Genomic DNA, 12,306 nt, shown 5'->3' with positions numbered 1-12,306 from the left:
TGAGGTTGGAAGTTCTTGGCAGGTTTGAGGAAGAGCACAGAAGTCTGTGTAGTTGGAGAGGAGTGAGGAAGGGAGAGCACTGGGAGATGAGATCTGAGGCCATGTCAAGTAAGGCATTGTAAGCCAGGCTGAGACGTTTGGTTTTCATTCTAAGATCTGTGGGAAGCCGTAAAAGGATTTTAAGCAGGGGAGTCACATTATGTAAATTATATTATATATATATATTTTTTTGGCGGTGTAATCGCTTTTATTCGGATTTTTGAGAGCACTAGAAGGGCCGATTATTACCTATCTTTCCAAGTTAAGAGATCTAAGACTGTTTCCAAAAGACTTCAGATAAGAAACTCCCCCTCAAAAGACGAGGGTAATCTGAATCATCTTAAACCAGCAATAAAAAAGTAAAATATAAACTTTTATTTAGAATTAAAGCAAATACTTCAGTATCACAAACAGAACATTAAACTTCAAGAAATATATGCTAATTTGGAGTGAGCGTTTATTTGCACAATTACAACACGCAGACACACCCAGCAGAGGAGCAGGCCTCACACCCGACCCAGCGCAGCGCTGGTCACGCCACCCGCACAGTGTGGCACAGAGCGGCACAGCGCGACAGGGGGCACTGTGGTTGATCGAGCTCCGGGCGGTGAGGTGCGAGGACGCAGGTCTCCACTACTCCGCGCCGGAGGACTCTGTCGAAGGTGTAGGCCATGAAGCAAGCTTCGGGTCTCTTGGGGACAAGGGGATGCCCTGGCCTCACAATCTCAAAGCCCAGAAAGCTGAAGGTACGGAGCAAGGCGGCTCTGTCATCACGGCTCTTGTGGAAGCAAATGAAGACGCGGTCAGCGTGGGCTGCTCCTCGGCAAACTCGGGAAGAACCTCGAAGCTGTCCTCGCTGCCCTCGGGCAGCGCCCCGCCCCGGATCTCAACGTCGAGGGAGCCCCCTGCAGCACCACTCTCCAGCTGATGTGCTTGGCGGCCTTGAGCCTGGTCTGGACATTCAAGATTCTCGTCTTGTCGTTAGACGTTAGTTCCTCTGTTACATTCAGCCAATTATCAGAGTAAAATAAATTAGCTGAAAGATTGTGATCTCTCTGACTATTCCCTCGCCCACCTGGGATCTTCAGGGGTGGGTGAGGGACATCGGGAGCACCACCGAGGCCCCGGACCCAGCTTACTAGAGCGGGGAAGGGAGACCCTGGAACTCCCGCTGCTGCGGCCTCCGTGGCTGTGCAGGCTGAGGACATGGTGCGGCTGGTATGGACGGTGGTGCTGGGTTTATCCCCCTCCTTCTTAAATTATATTTTAGAATGAACAATCTGGCTGCTCTGTGTGGAGAGAGAACAAACTGTAAGGGGAAAGGTGGAAGCAGAAAAACCAGTGGAAAGGCCACTGCAAGAGTCCAGGAAATGATGAGAGGATCAGACCCAGGTGGTGAAAGTGGAAGTGGTGACGGGGGGTTTAGACTTTGGGTTGATTTTGAAGGTAAAGAAGCCAGGATTTGCCAAGAGATCAGATATGGGGCATGAAAAATAGAGAGTAGTCCTAGTTGACCCCCAGATTTTTAGCCTGAGCACCTGGAAGAATGGAGTTGTCATCCACTGACATGGGAAATACTTCAGGAGGAGCAGATGTGGGGCAAAATCGGGAATTTGGTTTTGGATGTATTACATTTGAGATGCCTGTTAGATGTCCAAGGTCTGGTATGTGTCAGTTGAGTAAACAGTTGGGGACTGGGTCTAAAATTCAGGAGGTGGAGGGAGGTCTGGGCTGGAGATACAGATTTGGGGACCATCAGAGGTGACAACTGAAGCCATAGGTGTGGCCAAGTTCTTCTCTGAAGAATTGGTTGCCTTCAAATGGATCATTGGGAGTAATTGAGGCCGGCTTTGGACTTTACTGAGTGAGAGGGAAGGGCATTCCAGTTGGAGGAAACAGCTTGAGCAAAAGCCTGTGGAGGTAGGGAAGCAGGAAAAGCGGAGGGAGGTGGACGGTGGGGGCAAGAGTTGTACCATTTTGCATTGCTTCCAGCCATGTATGAGAGTGCTTGCTGGTTCACAGCCTCAATGAGCAGATTGTCAAGACTTAGGTTGTTTGCCAATCCGGTGTAATTATAATTTGCGTTTCTCTTATTAGGAGTAAGCTTGGGCATCTCTTCATAGAGTTAAAGGTATTACAGTTCTTGCTTTCTGGGGATTTTCTGTTCGTGTCCTTTATCCATTATCTAATGGGTTGTTGTATTTCTTATGGATTTTTAGGAACTCTTTATATATTAGCCTTTTTTAAAAATGGAGTCTTGAGGATGAGAGTAATTTGAACAGCTGTGGTGTGTGTATTTATTCATGCTTGCAAGGTCTGCTACGCGCCAAACCCTATTCTAGGCATTGGTGACACAGTGGTGAGCAAGGCAGACAGACGTCCCTTCCCTCGTGGAGCTTTCATTCTAGTGAAGGAGACAAACAATATAGAAAAGTAAGAAAATATATAGTACGTTAGACGTTGAGAAGTGTTATGGAGAAAAGTAATGCAAGGAAGGGGTCACAAGGTGGTGGGGGAGGGTTTGGAATTTTAAACGGGGTAGCTGGGGCAGGCTTCATTAAGGAGGTGACATCTGAACACTCAAATGGCATGTCTCCTTCAGTCTGGAACAGTTCTTCAATCTTCCCTTGACCTTTATGACCTTGATGCTTTTGAAGAATATAAGCCTGGAATTTTGTAGACTGTCCCTCAGTTTGGCATTGTCTGATGTTTCTTCATGGTTAGCTTCAGGTTCTGCATCTTGGATATGCTGTCTCTTTGTTTCATCCTATCAGGGGGCTCATGATTTTAATATGGATAATTTTCACTTTGTTCCCTTCATTAGGATGGTGTCTGCCAGGTTTCTCCACATTAATGTTTTTCCTTTTCGAATTAACTAACATGCATTTCGTGGAGAGATACTTTGGATCTATGTAAATATCCTGTTCCTCATCAAAGTGTCACCACTAGTTTTAGCATCCATAGATTTTCTAACTCTATCACTGTTCCGTAGTTAGTTGACATTCTATTGTAAAGTAGATATTTCTTTTCTCCTCCATTTATTCTTTTATCCATTAATTTATATATATAAGTATGAATTCACAGATTCTTGAACCTTATCAAATGCTTTTTCTGTGGTTGAGATTGTTTACTTTTGGTCTGTTAGTAGGGAACTACATACATTGCTTTTCTGTTGACCCAATTTTGCATTCCTGGGACAAACTCTATCTGATCAAAATATATTTGCTAAATATACTAGTGGCTACATTTAGCTAAGATTTTTTTTTTTGTGAGGAAGATCAGCCCTGAGCTAACATCCATGCTAATCCTCCTCTTTTTGCTGAGGAAGACCAGCTCTGAGCTAACATCTGTTGCCAATCCTCCTTTTTTCCCCCCCAAAGCCCCAGTAGATAGTTGTATGTCGTAGTTGCACATCCTTCTAGTTGATGTATGTGGGATGTGGCCTCAGCATGGCCGGAGAAGCGGTGTGTTGGTGCGCGCCCGGGATCCGAACCTGGGCTGCCAGCGGCGGAGCGCGCGCACTTAACCGCTAAGCCACGGGGCCGGCCCGCATCTGTACTAGATTTACTACAAAATTAAACTACAAATTTAATTTTGTATTTGATTTGTTTGCATCTTCTATCTTTAACTGATCAGTCTTGCTAGAGATCTGTTTTTCCTCTTAATTTTCCTCTTAACAAAAATTAAGATTCTGCTTTTGATTTTGTTAATCTGTTGTTTTTCCCTCCCTATTTCATCTATTTCTGTTCTCTTCATTATTTCCTTCCTTCTTATTGAGGTTTGCTCTGGTGATCTTTTTCCAATTTCTTGTATAATTTACATATAATAAAATGCTCAGATTTTAATTATTCAGCTTGTTGAATTTTTAGCTAAGTATACACCTGTGTGACCAGCATCCTAGTCAAGATATAGAACATTTTCATTATTCCAGAAAGCTACCTTGCAACCCTTTCCTGTGAATAACACCCTCCCCCCCTCCACCGCACTCTACTAAATATGTTTCGCCTGAGAACTTCACATAAATGGAATCATACAGTATATACTCTTTTGTGTCTGACTTGCTTCACTCAACGTTTGTGAGAGTCATTCATGTTGATGTTTGTATAAGTATTTTGTTCCTTTTTATTGCTGAGTTGTATTCCATTGTACAAATCTACTATAATTTATCCATTCTCCTCTTGAACGTTTGGGTTGTTCCCAGTTTTTGGCTTTTATGAATACAGCTTCTATGAATATACATATGTCTTCTGGTAGACATATGTTTGCATTTATTTGGGGTAAATAGCTAAGAATGGAATTATTGGGTTACAGGGTAAGCATAAGCTTTATATGAAACAGCCAAAGAGTTTTCCGGAGTGGCTATACCATTTACTAGTGCCAGCCATGTGTGAGGGCTCCTTGTTGTGGGGTTCCAGGAACCATCCTCTGGGGAATGGGAAGAAGGAAGGGAATGCAGGGGTGCCCGCACACTAAAGGCCACCCATCCTCACTGAGGTTCTTTCACGTGGTCTCTTTCTATTCCTCTCCTACATCCCCTCCCTCTCTCACTGGGCAACACCCCAAACCCCAGATCAGCACCATTCCACCTCTAGAGGCCCCCTTCTTTCTAACCTCGCCTCCTACAACTGGTTCAGGGCAATGTCACAATGCAAACTAGTAAATGAGGGACAAGGCTTTGCGACAATTGCTCTTCCTACACCACCTCCCTTCCACCTTCTTGTTGCATAAACACGTACAGGCATACCTCGGAGATACTGTGGGTTTGGTTCCAGACCGCCGCAATAAAGCGAGTCACACAAATGTTTTGGTTTCCCAGTGCACATAAAAGTTATGTTGACAACATACTGCAGTCTATTAAATGTGCCATAGCATTATGTCTAAAAAAGCAATGTACATACCTTAATTAAAAATACTTTATTGCTAAAAAATGCTAACCATCATCTGAGCCTTCAATGAGTCCCCAATCTTTTTGCTGGTGGAGGGTTTTGCAAAAAATGCAGTATCTGCAAAGCATAATAAATAGAAGCGCAATGAAGCGAGGCATGCCTGTCTGTCTGGGGAGGGGGAGTTCCTGGCCCGGAGAGGGCAGCCCCAGCACTCACAACACACACACATACTTGGGAATCACAGGATGTAGACTGGTTGGCAGTGACCGGTGGGGTGGGGTGCTAACAGCCGTGGAGAGGATGGGGACAAGGGTGGACCCAAATGGTCCTGGTGGGGCAGCCTTGGGACCTGAGATTGGCAGGCCGAGCTTCTCTATCTCCACCCTTCTGGGGTCATCAGGCCATTTAGGCAACAAGGCTGACAGGCGCCAGAGTGCCCATCGTTGTCTACTTGGAGATGCCCTTGGGCATTGTCTCCAGACCCAGGGAGGCCCAAGTACAGTTTAGCCTTGTGACTGTAGAGCAACTGCAGCTGTGGGGTGGCGAGGCCAGGAATGCGGAATTCCCAGTCCTGGCTCTGAACAAGGGGGACTTCAAGCCCGACAGTGCCCTGGTGGTGCTGGATTTCCTGGTACAGCATGACCTGCTTGGCCAGACAATGGTGAGGGGCTGTGACCAGGATCTTTTGGGTTGGGGTACAGCCAAAACCCTATGTTCTGCACCACCCCCCGCCCCAGTAAGCTGGTAGCCGCCATGCACCAGACACTTTGAATGCCACCACTGCCACCCACCTTGGCCTCATGAGGCCCCTTGCCCATCTGTGTTTATGTTTCTGTGTCTGTGGGCCACAAACCATACTGAGACACAAGAAAGAGACATGCAAGCTGCGGACTTTTCAGCTTTTATTACAAAAAGAAGAACGTGATCCCAAGCCCAGTTCGCCAACAAAAGTCACCAACTCAAAGTCTGACTTGGTCAGGGCCTCTCTGGCTGGGGAGTGGGCTGGTAGACAGGTGCAGGGCTCTGCTCAGGCCACTCAACACTTCATCCTCCCCTGCCCTGGGCTGGACACCCAACATATATAGAAGTAGCTCTCGTAGCTGCTCACTGGGCCTCGTTGAAGCGGGTCACCATTGTCTTGTGCAGTGTCTCCTTGTAGGACTCGGTGGAGGTGACCCCATAGGAGCTGCCTCGGGCGCCCAAGCCAGAGCCCCGCACCCGTGTCTGGGCCTGTGTAAGGGAGGCAGGCTCTGTCAGAGAGGCTGGGGGATGGGGGCGAGGCGGGGCTACAGCAGACAGGACTGGAGGGCAGGGAAGGGATCACAGGAGACTCACCTCAATGGGCGTGACAATGCCTTGCTTCTTGCGGCCCAGGCCACTGCCCTCTTTCCAGCCCATGGCCTGGAGCATGCGACTGCCAATGTTGTCACTGCCCAGCCCGTCCCGCGTGGGCTGCTCAAAGTCCCTGCAGGGGACAGTGGTACAGCATGAATGACCAGCCTGCCGGCCCCGGGCCCCCTCACCTGGCCCTGGGCACTCACACGGAGGCCGCAGACATGCCGCCGTACTTCCTCCTCTTGGGCTCCGGCGGCTCCGGGATGCCATACTTCTCTCTGCGTTCAGCTGCGCGGTCCCGGTACTTCATTTGCTGAAAGTGTGTGTATATGAGAGTAGGGGAGCTGGTCAGTATTTGCAGGAAACATGGGCACAGGTCTGGGGGGCCCCACGGGGAGCTGGATCTGGCTAACAGATTTGAGGTCCTGCGGGCAGGACAGCGTGGATGCGAGCAACCAGTGCAGGGGAGTTGGGAAGAAGCCTTGCAGGAACAGGATGTGAGATCGCTGATGGCAGCCAGGCTGTAGCCAGCTGAGGAACTTGAGTGCCAGCTACCTGAGGGGACAGGGACTTGGCAAGGGACAGAAGGGATGGAGCCCGGGAGTGGGTCACGCCTCACCTCCATGTCGTTCTTCTCAAGGGCTTCCAGCTCATTTTCTGACAGGTGGGCTCGCCGGTGAATCTCCAGGTTTTGCTGCAAGGGAGACAGGAGGAGGAATGAAGTGGCTGGCTGGGCGGGGCTGGGCCAGGGACCAGGGTTCCCTGTCAAGCCTCCCTCAATCACCTTGTGGAGCCCAGAGAGCTGCTGATGCCGGATGAGTGCCTCCTTGCTGGGGAACTGGCGCCGGCAGAGCAGACAGGCCAGCTTCTGCCAGTCAGTGAGCTTCTCCTCCCGCTCGGGGCCCCCACGTTCCTGCTCCTCCTCACTGTCACTCTCCCCGCTGTAGGCTGCCACCAGACCCCGTGGTGGGCTCTGCAGAAGGTGATGGTGAGGGTGGGAGATCAGGCTTGGCTAGGTCAGAGCCTCATGCCCCCTTTTCAGCCCTGGGCACTCACTGGGCGGTCATCACTGGCCAGTTTCGGGAGGTCCATGCTGGTGTGCTGTCGCTCAGCTAGTGCTCCCTGGGGTAGAGAGACACAGAAATTCAGGGACTCCACAGAAGGACTGGAGGGATGACAAGAATTGGGGGGGGGGTCATGCGGACGGGTGGCCACAACACACCTTCTTCTCCAGGATGGCATAGCCCGCATCTGCGGTGGCAGACTCTCGCCTTTCGTCATCTCGCAGGGAGCTGATGGGCTGGAAGCTGTTTTTGAAGTTTTCTTTTTGCTTGTTGAGGCTGCGGGCCCAGCGTTCCATGTCCTTGGCAATCTAGAGGCAAGGATGGGGGTGAGGCTCTCAGGAACCCTCCAACTGCTGGGCCACCAACTCCATCCACTGCCCCTGCAGCAGCTCACCCCTCCCTGCCCTGCAGCCTCCGGCAGATGGTGACAGAGGCAGCAGTGAGAGCTCCCATTTCTCTGTCATCGGTGCTCCTCATCAAGCCCCTCTCCAGCTGTGCCCCGATGCTCCTGATAGGCACCCACACTATTATGTGTATTCTTATTTTACCATTCTAAAATGCATACAACAGCTTTCTCTCTGCATGATTTTTCTTTACATGTGTGATACTACGCCACATTCCATGTTCTGCTTTTCCCTCGGCACAACACCCTTTTTAGAATGTACCAGGTTGCCAAGGGAACACTTAGTTCTTGCTTCTAAGTGCTGCACCCAGACTGTCATACTCTTCCTCCACAGACACTGAGGTTCCCTCCAACTGCCCACTGCTCCTCAACACTGCAATGGCTGTTTTCCTGCCCACCCTGAAGAGCCTGTGTGCAGTTCTCTGGGACATATACACATACAGACATAGACACACACCCATGAGTGGGGTTCGGGGCCCAGAGGAGTATGTACACCCGTTCGTTTCCACACACAGGGCCAGCCTGGCTTCAGGATGCCCATACCAGCTCATCCTCCCATCAGCAGTGTGAGGGTTCCAACCAGGGGACAGGAGAGCTGACAGGGCTCACTTGGATGGCACTGGCCACCTCAGGGACGTGGGTAGCCCTGCCACATACCGAGGAGACCGCTCTGGCTCAAAGTCACATAGCAAAGGGCAGAGCTGAATCAGGAGCCTGGTCTCGCTTCAGCACAATTACTGCCCATGTATACATCCACCCCTACACCCCTCCCTCAGCAGTGGAGGGTAACAAATGACAGAAATGCATTCATCGGGAGACACCAAACAGCCAGCCAGCGACTGCTGGACCCCAGTGTTCACCTGTTGGGCCGTCTTGGTCTTGTGCTTCTCCTTCTTCTCTTTGCCCTCCTTTGAGGGTGCCCCCGTCTCCTTATGCCCATCAGCCGACTGCTCTAGAGCAGGAACATAGGTGCGCCTTTCCCCATCCCAGTACAGGTACTGCTGGCTCTGAGCGTTGTAGTAATACTGGCGGAGGGGGAGGGGAGAAGGGACATGAGGGAAGACTTCGAGAAGAGGAACTGCAGAACTCACCCACTCCCTGGGCTGCTCTATCACCTGGGAGTTGGGGTCATAGTAGAGGCCGGTCTGGGGGTCATAGTAGTAGCCAGATGTCTCATCGTACTGGTAGGTAGAGACGTCAGGAACAGCTAGGGGGAGAGGAGGGGGGCGTCACACTCCTCTCTGCTTTGTTAAGGAACTGCCCAAAACCCACCCACAGGCTGTGGCTACTCACGGTACTGGCTGTAGGACTCCTGGGCAGTGGGGCTGGCGGCCGGTGGCAGAGCAGAGCTGGGATGGGTGGGGCTCTGGAGCTCAGATTTGAGCACAGCGGGTGACATGATGGTGTATGACTGGTCATGGGGCCAGACAGGGGAACAGGGCTCAGTGTCTGTCAATGCCTCCTGTGCCCCCTAGGATCCCTCCACCTGTCCCCTGCAGGATCCCCCCTGAGCTCCCTCACCTGGCTGTTGGCAGCAGCACCCTGGCTGCCGCTCGCCTCGGCTGCTGACTGCTGGTAGATACCAGGGGCGGCACCAGGCTGGGCACGGGAGAAAGCCTGCAGCGACACAGAGTCTGCCCCAGGCTCCAGGGAGGCCTCGGGACCTATAAAGAGAGACAGGGAGGGAGGAGAATGCGTGTGAATGGCAAGGCCCAGGACCCTATGCCTGCTGGCCTCCACCCTGGGCTCAGGGAGAGATGCTGGGGCTCACCTGCTCCGGCTGGGTCCCCTTTGGTTCCAGTCATGCCGGGGCCCTTGGTGCCTTTGAGGTAGCCATGGGCATAGAGGGTGGACTCTGTGCCCTGGCTGCTGCCATAGCCCTCATCCTGTTGGTAGTAGCCGTAGTCGACCGGCGGCTCCTCGGGGGTGGCCCAGGCACCCTCCCCACCCTGGGAGGCCTAAGGGGCAGGTGGGAGGGGCTCATTAGCAGAGGAGGGGGTACAGGGCGAAAAGACTCTGCTAAGAAGCATCTACCCACAGGTGAGGCTAGTGCCTGCCTGCTGACAGAAAGCATGCAGCCCTCAGACAAGCGAAACTCGAGAGCCGCCCACGCAGAGCAGGGGCAGTGGCAAAAACCAGACCGGGAACAAAGACGCGTGCCCAAACGCTCCCAGGGCTGACGCTGGTATGTGTGTGTGTGGTATGTGTGCCAGGTGTTAGACCAAGAAAAATACCATCCTCCCCTTCTTTATTCTCATCTCCCAATTTTCTTTCAGCCACTTACAAATTCCTTTTTATTAAAAAAGTTGTAATAATTCAGGATGATAAAATAACCACAAAAAAAGAAGAGAAAAGCAGCCACAATGAAAGCCTGGGAGGAGGTAAGTGGGAAGGGAGCTGCAGCAAGGCCCCCAAAGCCCGTAGCAGCCACTGAGAGAGGGTTTGGTTCCACAGAGAGCCAAAACAGCAAGCCAGACCCCCTGTTGGCAGAGAGGGCACGGGAGGGTCGTGGCAGCCCAAGTATCGGGACGCTGGGGCGTAGGGGGGTCTTTGAGTACCTGCGAGATGGCCCACTGGGCCGCGGCAATGGCAGTGCTGGCCACAGAGGCAGCATTGATGCGACTGCCTTCGTTGGAGGCCATGTCCCTGGGGAGGATGTCAGAGACTGGGAGTGAGATGGGAGGCCCCAAGCTGGGGGGCAAGCTAGGAAGGGACACAGGTGGGGCCCTGACCTCTTGGAGCCCTTGGCAAACTCAACGTTGATGGTCTTGCCGTCAATGGTGAGCGGCGGGTGCAGGGCCTGCAGGATCTGCAGTAGCTGGGCTGCCTCCTGGGGGAGGAGGGGAGGCAGGGGCAGAAGGGTCAGGCCCGGGGAGGCCCCCGGCTCCATTGCCCCATTTCCAGGCTTGGGGCCGCGATGGGGAGCTAGAGTCAGGGTCCCTCCTCCCCGCCCCGGGGGCCGGGACCCTGGCTGCCCGGCCCCCCCCTGTGCCGCCCTCACCACGATGGTGGAGAGCTGGATGAAAGCGAAGCCACGGTTCAGTTGGGTCTGCTTGTCCTTGATGACGCGTACATTGGAGGAAGACAGCACCGCGTAGGGTGCCAGGGCTCCCAGGATGGAGTCCATGGTGCTGTGTGGGTTCAGGTTGCGCAAAATGATGGCTGCAGGAAGGGGCCTAGCATTAGGAGGCACCTCTGATATTCTGCTCCAGCCCTACCCTCTGGTGGCTCCCCACTGCTCCATCTCCTCTGGCCTCACATCTTTGCACCTGCTGCTTCCTCTCTCCTCTTCCTCCTGGATAAACTCTGCTTGTCAGTCCAAGTCCCAGCTCGGTCACTTACCTGCCGAGAACCTTCCTAACACACCCCTAAAGTCGAGTCGGGCAATGATCCTCCCCTGCTCTCCTTATTACATGTTTGTCTCCCCACCAGGTGGAGACCCCTGGGAGTAATAAGTCCTGGTCATCACCACCTCTCTGGCCTTGGAGAGCCCAGCCCAGACACCCTAGGGCAGGGAGGAAGAAGGAAGGAACAACTGACTCACTGTCGTTGGCGTTCTCCGAGCTTGGTTCCGAGCCCTGTGACAGGGCTTGGGAGGCCAGCACTCCCTGGGCCTGGTAGGGCTGTGGCAGGGGGAGCAGGCCCTGGCTTAGCTCCCGTCCACCCAGTGGCAGCGTCTGCTGATCCAGCCTTGCGCCCAGGGGCAGCTTCTGTTCTGCCTCTGTCAGGGGTGGCAGAAGACAGGCTGGTGACAAAGGGGGAGGCTCCAAGGCTGGTCACCCTCCTCCCAGAGCACTGGCCCCTCACCCTTCTCCCCATAGCCACCAGTGTCCCAGGGAGAGGGTAGTAGGAGGGCCTCACCTGACTTGGGAACGCCACATTTGAAGCACTTCTCGCGGCGTTTGAAGTTCTGGACACCACACTGTGAGGCACAGGCCAGGCCGTCAGAGGGGGTGGAGTTTTCCATTGCGCCCTCCAAACTTGGATCCGGAAATTCCCCAGGGAACCCCGCAATGCCCCAGGAAGGAAGGTCCCAGGGTGAGGGTGGCAGGGGGCTCTAGGGCTCTGGCTGTCATTCTCAGTTCTGTGAATCTTCCCTTTACATGGTCTCAAATTTGTCCTCAGTGCCACCCCCTCAACTCAGGAATCAACAACTCCCTCCCTCCTGTTAGAACTGCCATCTCCTCTGAGGTACCAACTCCTAGGACTGTCCCCACCACCACGTCCTTTTAGTAGGTTCCTCTTCCCAAAACTTGCTTTCCTGTTCAGAAACCTTCAACATTTCTATCCCTAAAAGGCAGTAGCCCCTCTCTTGCCAGACTCCCACCCCTCCTTTATCTTGAGGGCTGGGTCGGATCCTGCCACTTTTGAGAAATCTGCCTTGGACAGTCCAGCCTCCAGAGACCCCAGCTTCCACCACATTTCTAGCTCTGTTCCACAGTCAGGTACCGAGCACTGCTCCTGTGCCAGGCTCTGCCCCGCATGCCCAGGATGTGGCCTCTGCCCTCATGGCCTAAAAGCAGGGAGCAGATGTAGCACAGACAGGCAGGTTAGTCTGTAGGGACAGTCACCAACAGGG

At 52.8% G+C, this 12,306-nt stretch overlaps 1 protein-coding gene and 1 pseudogene across 6 annotated transcripts in view; both read right to left on the bottom strand.

The window, feature by feature from the left end:
* Positions 1-571: 571 nt before the first annotated feature.
* On the bottom strand, positions 572-5,743 carry LOC131400263 (ornithine decarboxylase antizyme 1-like; annotated as a pseudogene).
* Positions 5,744-5,810: 67 nt separating this feature from the next.
* RBM10 (RNA binding motif protein 10) overlaps positions 5,811-12,306 on the bottom strand; it is a 29,150-nt gene continuing 22,654 nt past the window's right edge. For 3 of the 6 annotated variants that reach the window (XM_058535709.1, XM_058535714.1, XM_058535712.1), the window contains 17 exons: positions 11,589-11,649; positions 11,272-11,448; positions 10,729-10,889; positions 10,460-10,557; positions 10,286-10,373; positions 9,499-9,685; positions 9,249-9,391; positions 9,021-9,138; positions 8,843-8,934; positions 8,588-8,752; positions 7,483-7,632; positions 7,317-7,382; positions 7,045-7,233; positions 6,880-6,954; positions 6,467-6,573; positions 6,261-6,390; positions 5,811-6,155 (listed from right to left, as the gene is read on the bottom strand). In XM_058535709.1, the coding sequence (XP_058391692.1) occupies positions 6,030-6,155; positions 6,261-6,390; positions 6,467-6,573; positions 6,880-6,954; positions 7,045-7,233; positions 7,317-7,382; positions 7,483-7,632; positions 8,588-8,752; positions 8,843-8,934; positions 9,021-9,138; positions 9,249-9,391; positions 9,499-9,685; positions 10,286-10,373; positions 10,460-10,557; positions 10,729-10,889; positions 11,272-11,448; positions 11,589-11,649 (2,133 nt within the window). In that variant the 3' untranslated portion in view covers positions 5,811-6,029. The remainder of the gene's footprint in view (positions 6,156-6,260; positions 6,391-6,466; positions 6,574-6,879; positions 6,955-7,044; positions 7,234-7,316; positions 7,383-7,482; positions 7,633-8,587; positions 8,753-8,842; positions 8,935-9,020; positions 9,139-9,248; positions 9,392-9,498; positions 9,686-10,285; positions 10,374-10,459; positions 10,558-10,728; positions 10,890-11,271; positions 11,449-11,588; positions 11,650-12,306) is intronic. The other 3 variants (XM_058535710.1, XM_058535715.1, XM_058535711.1) reach the window with 2 other exon arrangements.

Source organism: Diceros bicornis, chromosome X (assembly GCF_020826845.1).
Source record: "Diceros bicornis minor isolate mBicDic1 chromosome X, mDicBic1.mat.cur, whole genome shotgun sequence".
Taxonomy (NCBI): Eukaryota; Metazoa; Chordata; class Mammalia; order Perissodactyla; family Rhinocerotidae; genus Diceros; species Diceros bicornis.
Note: the sequence above shows the minus strand (reverse complement) of the source record. Positions and strands in the feature narration are given on the sequence as shown.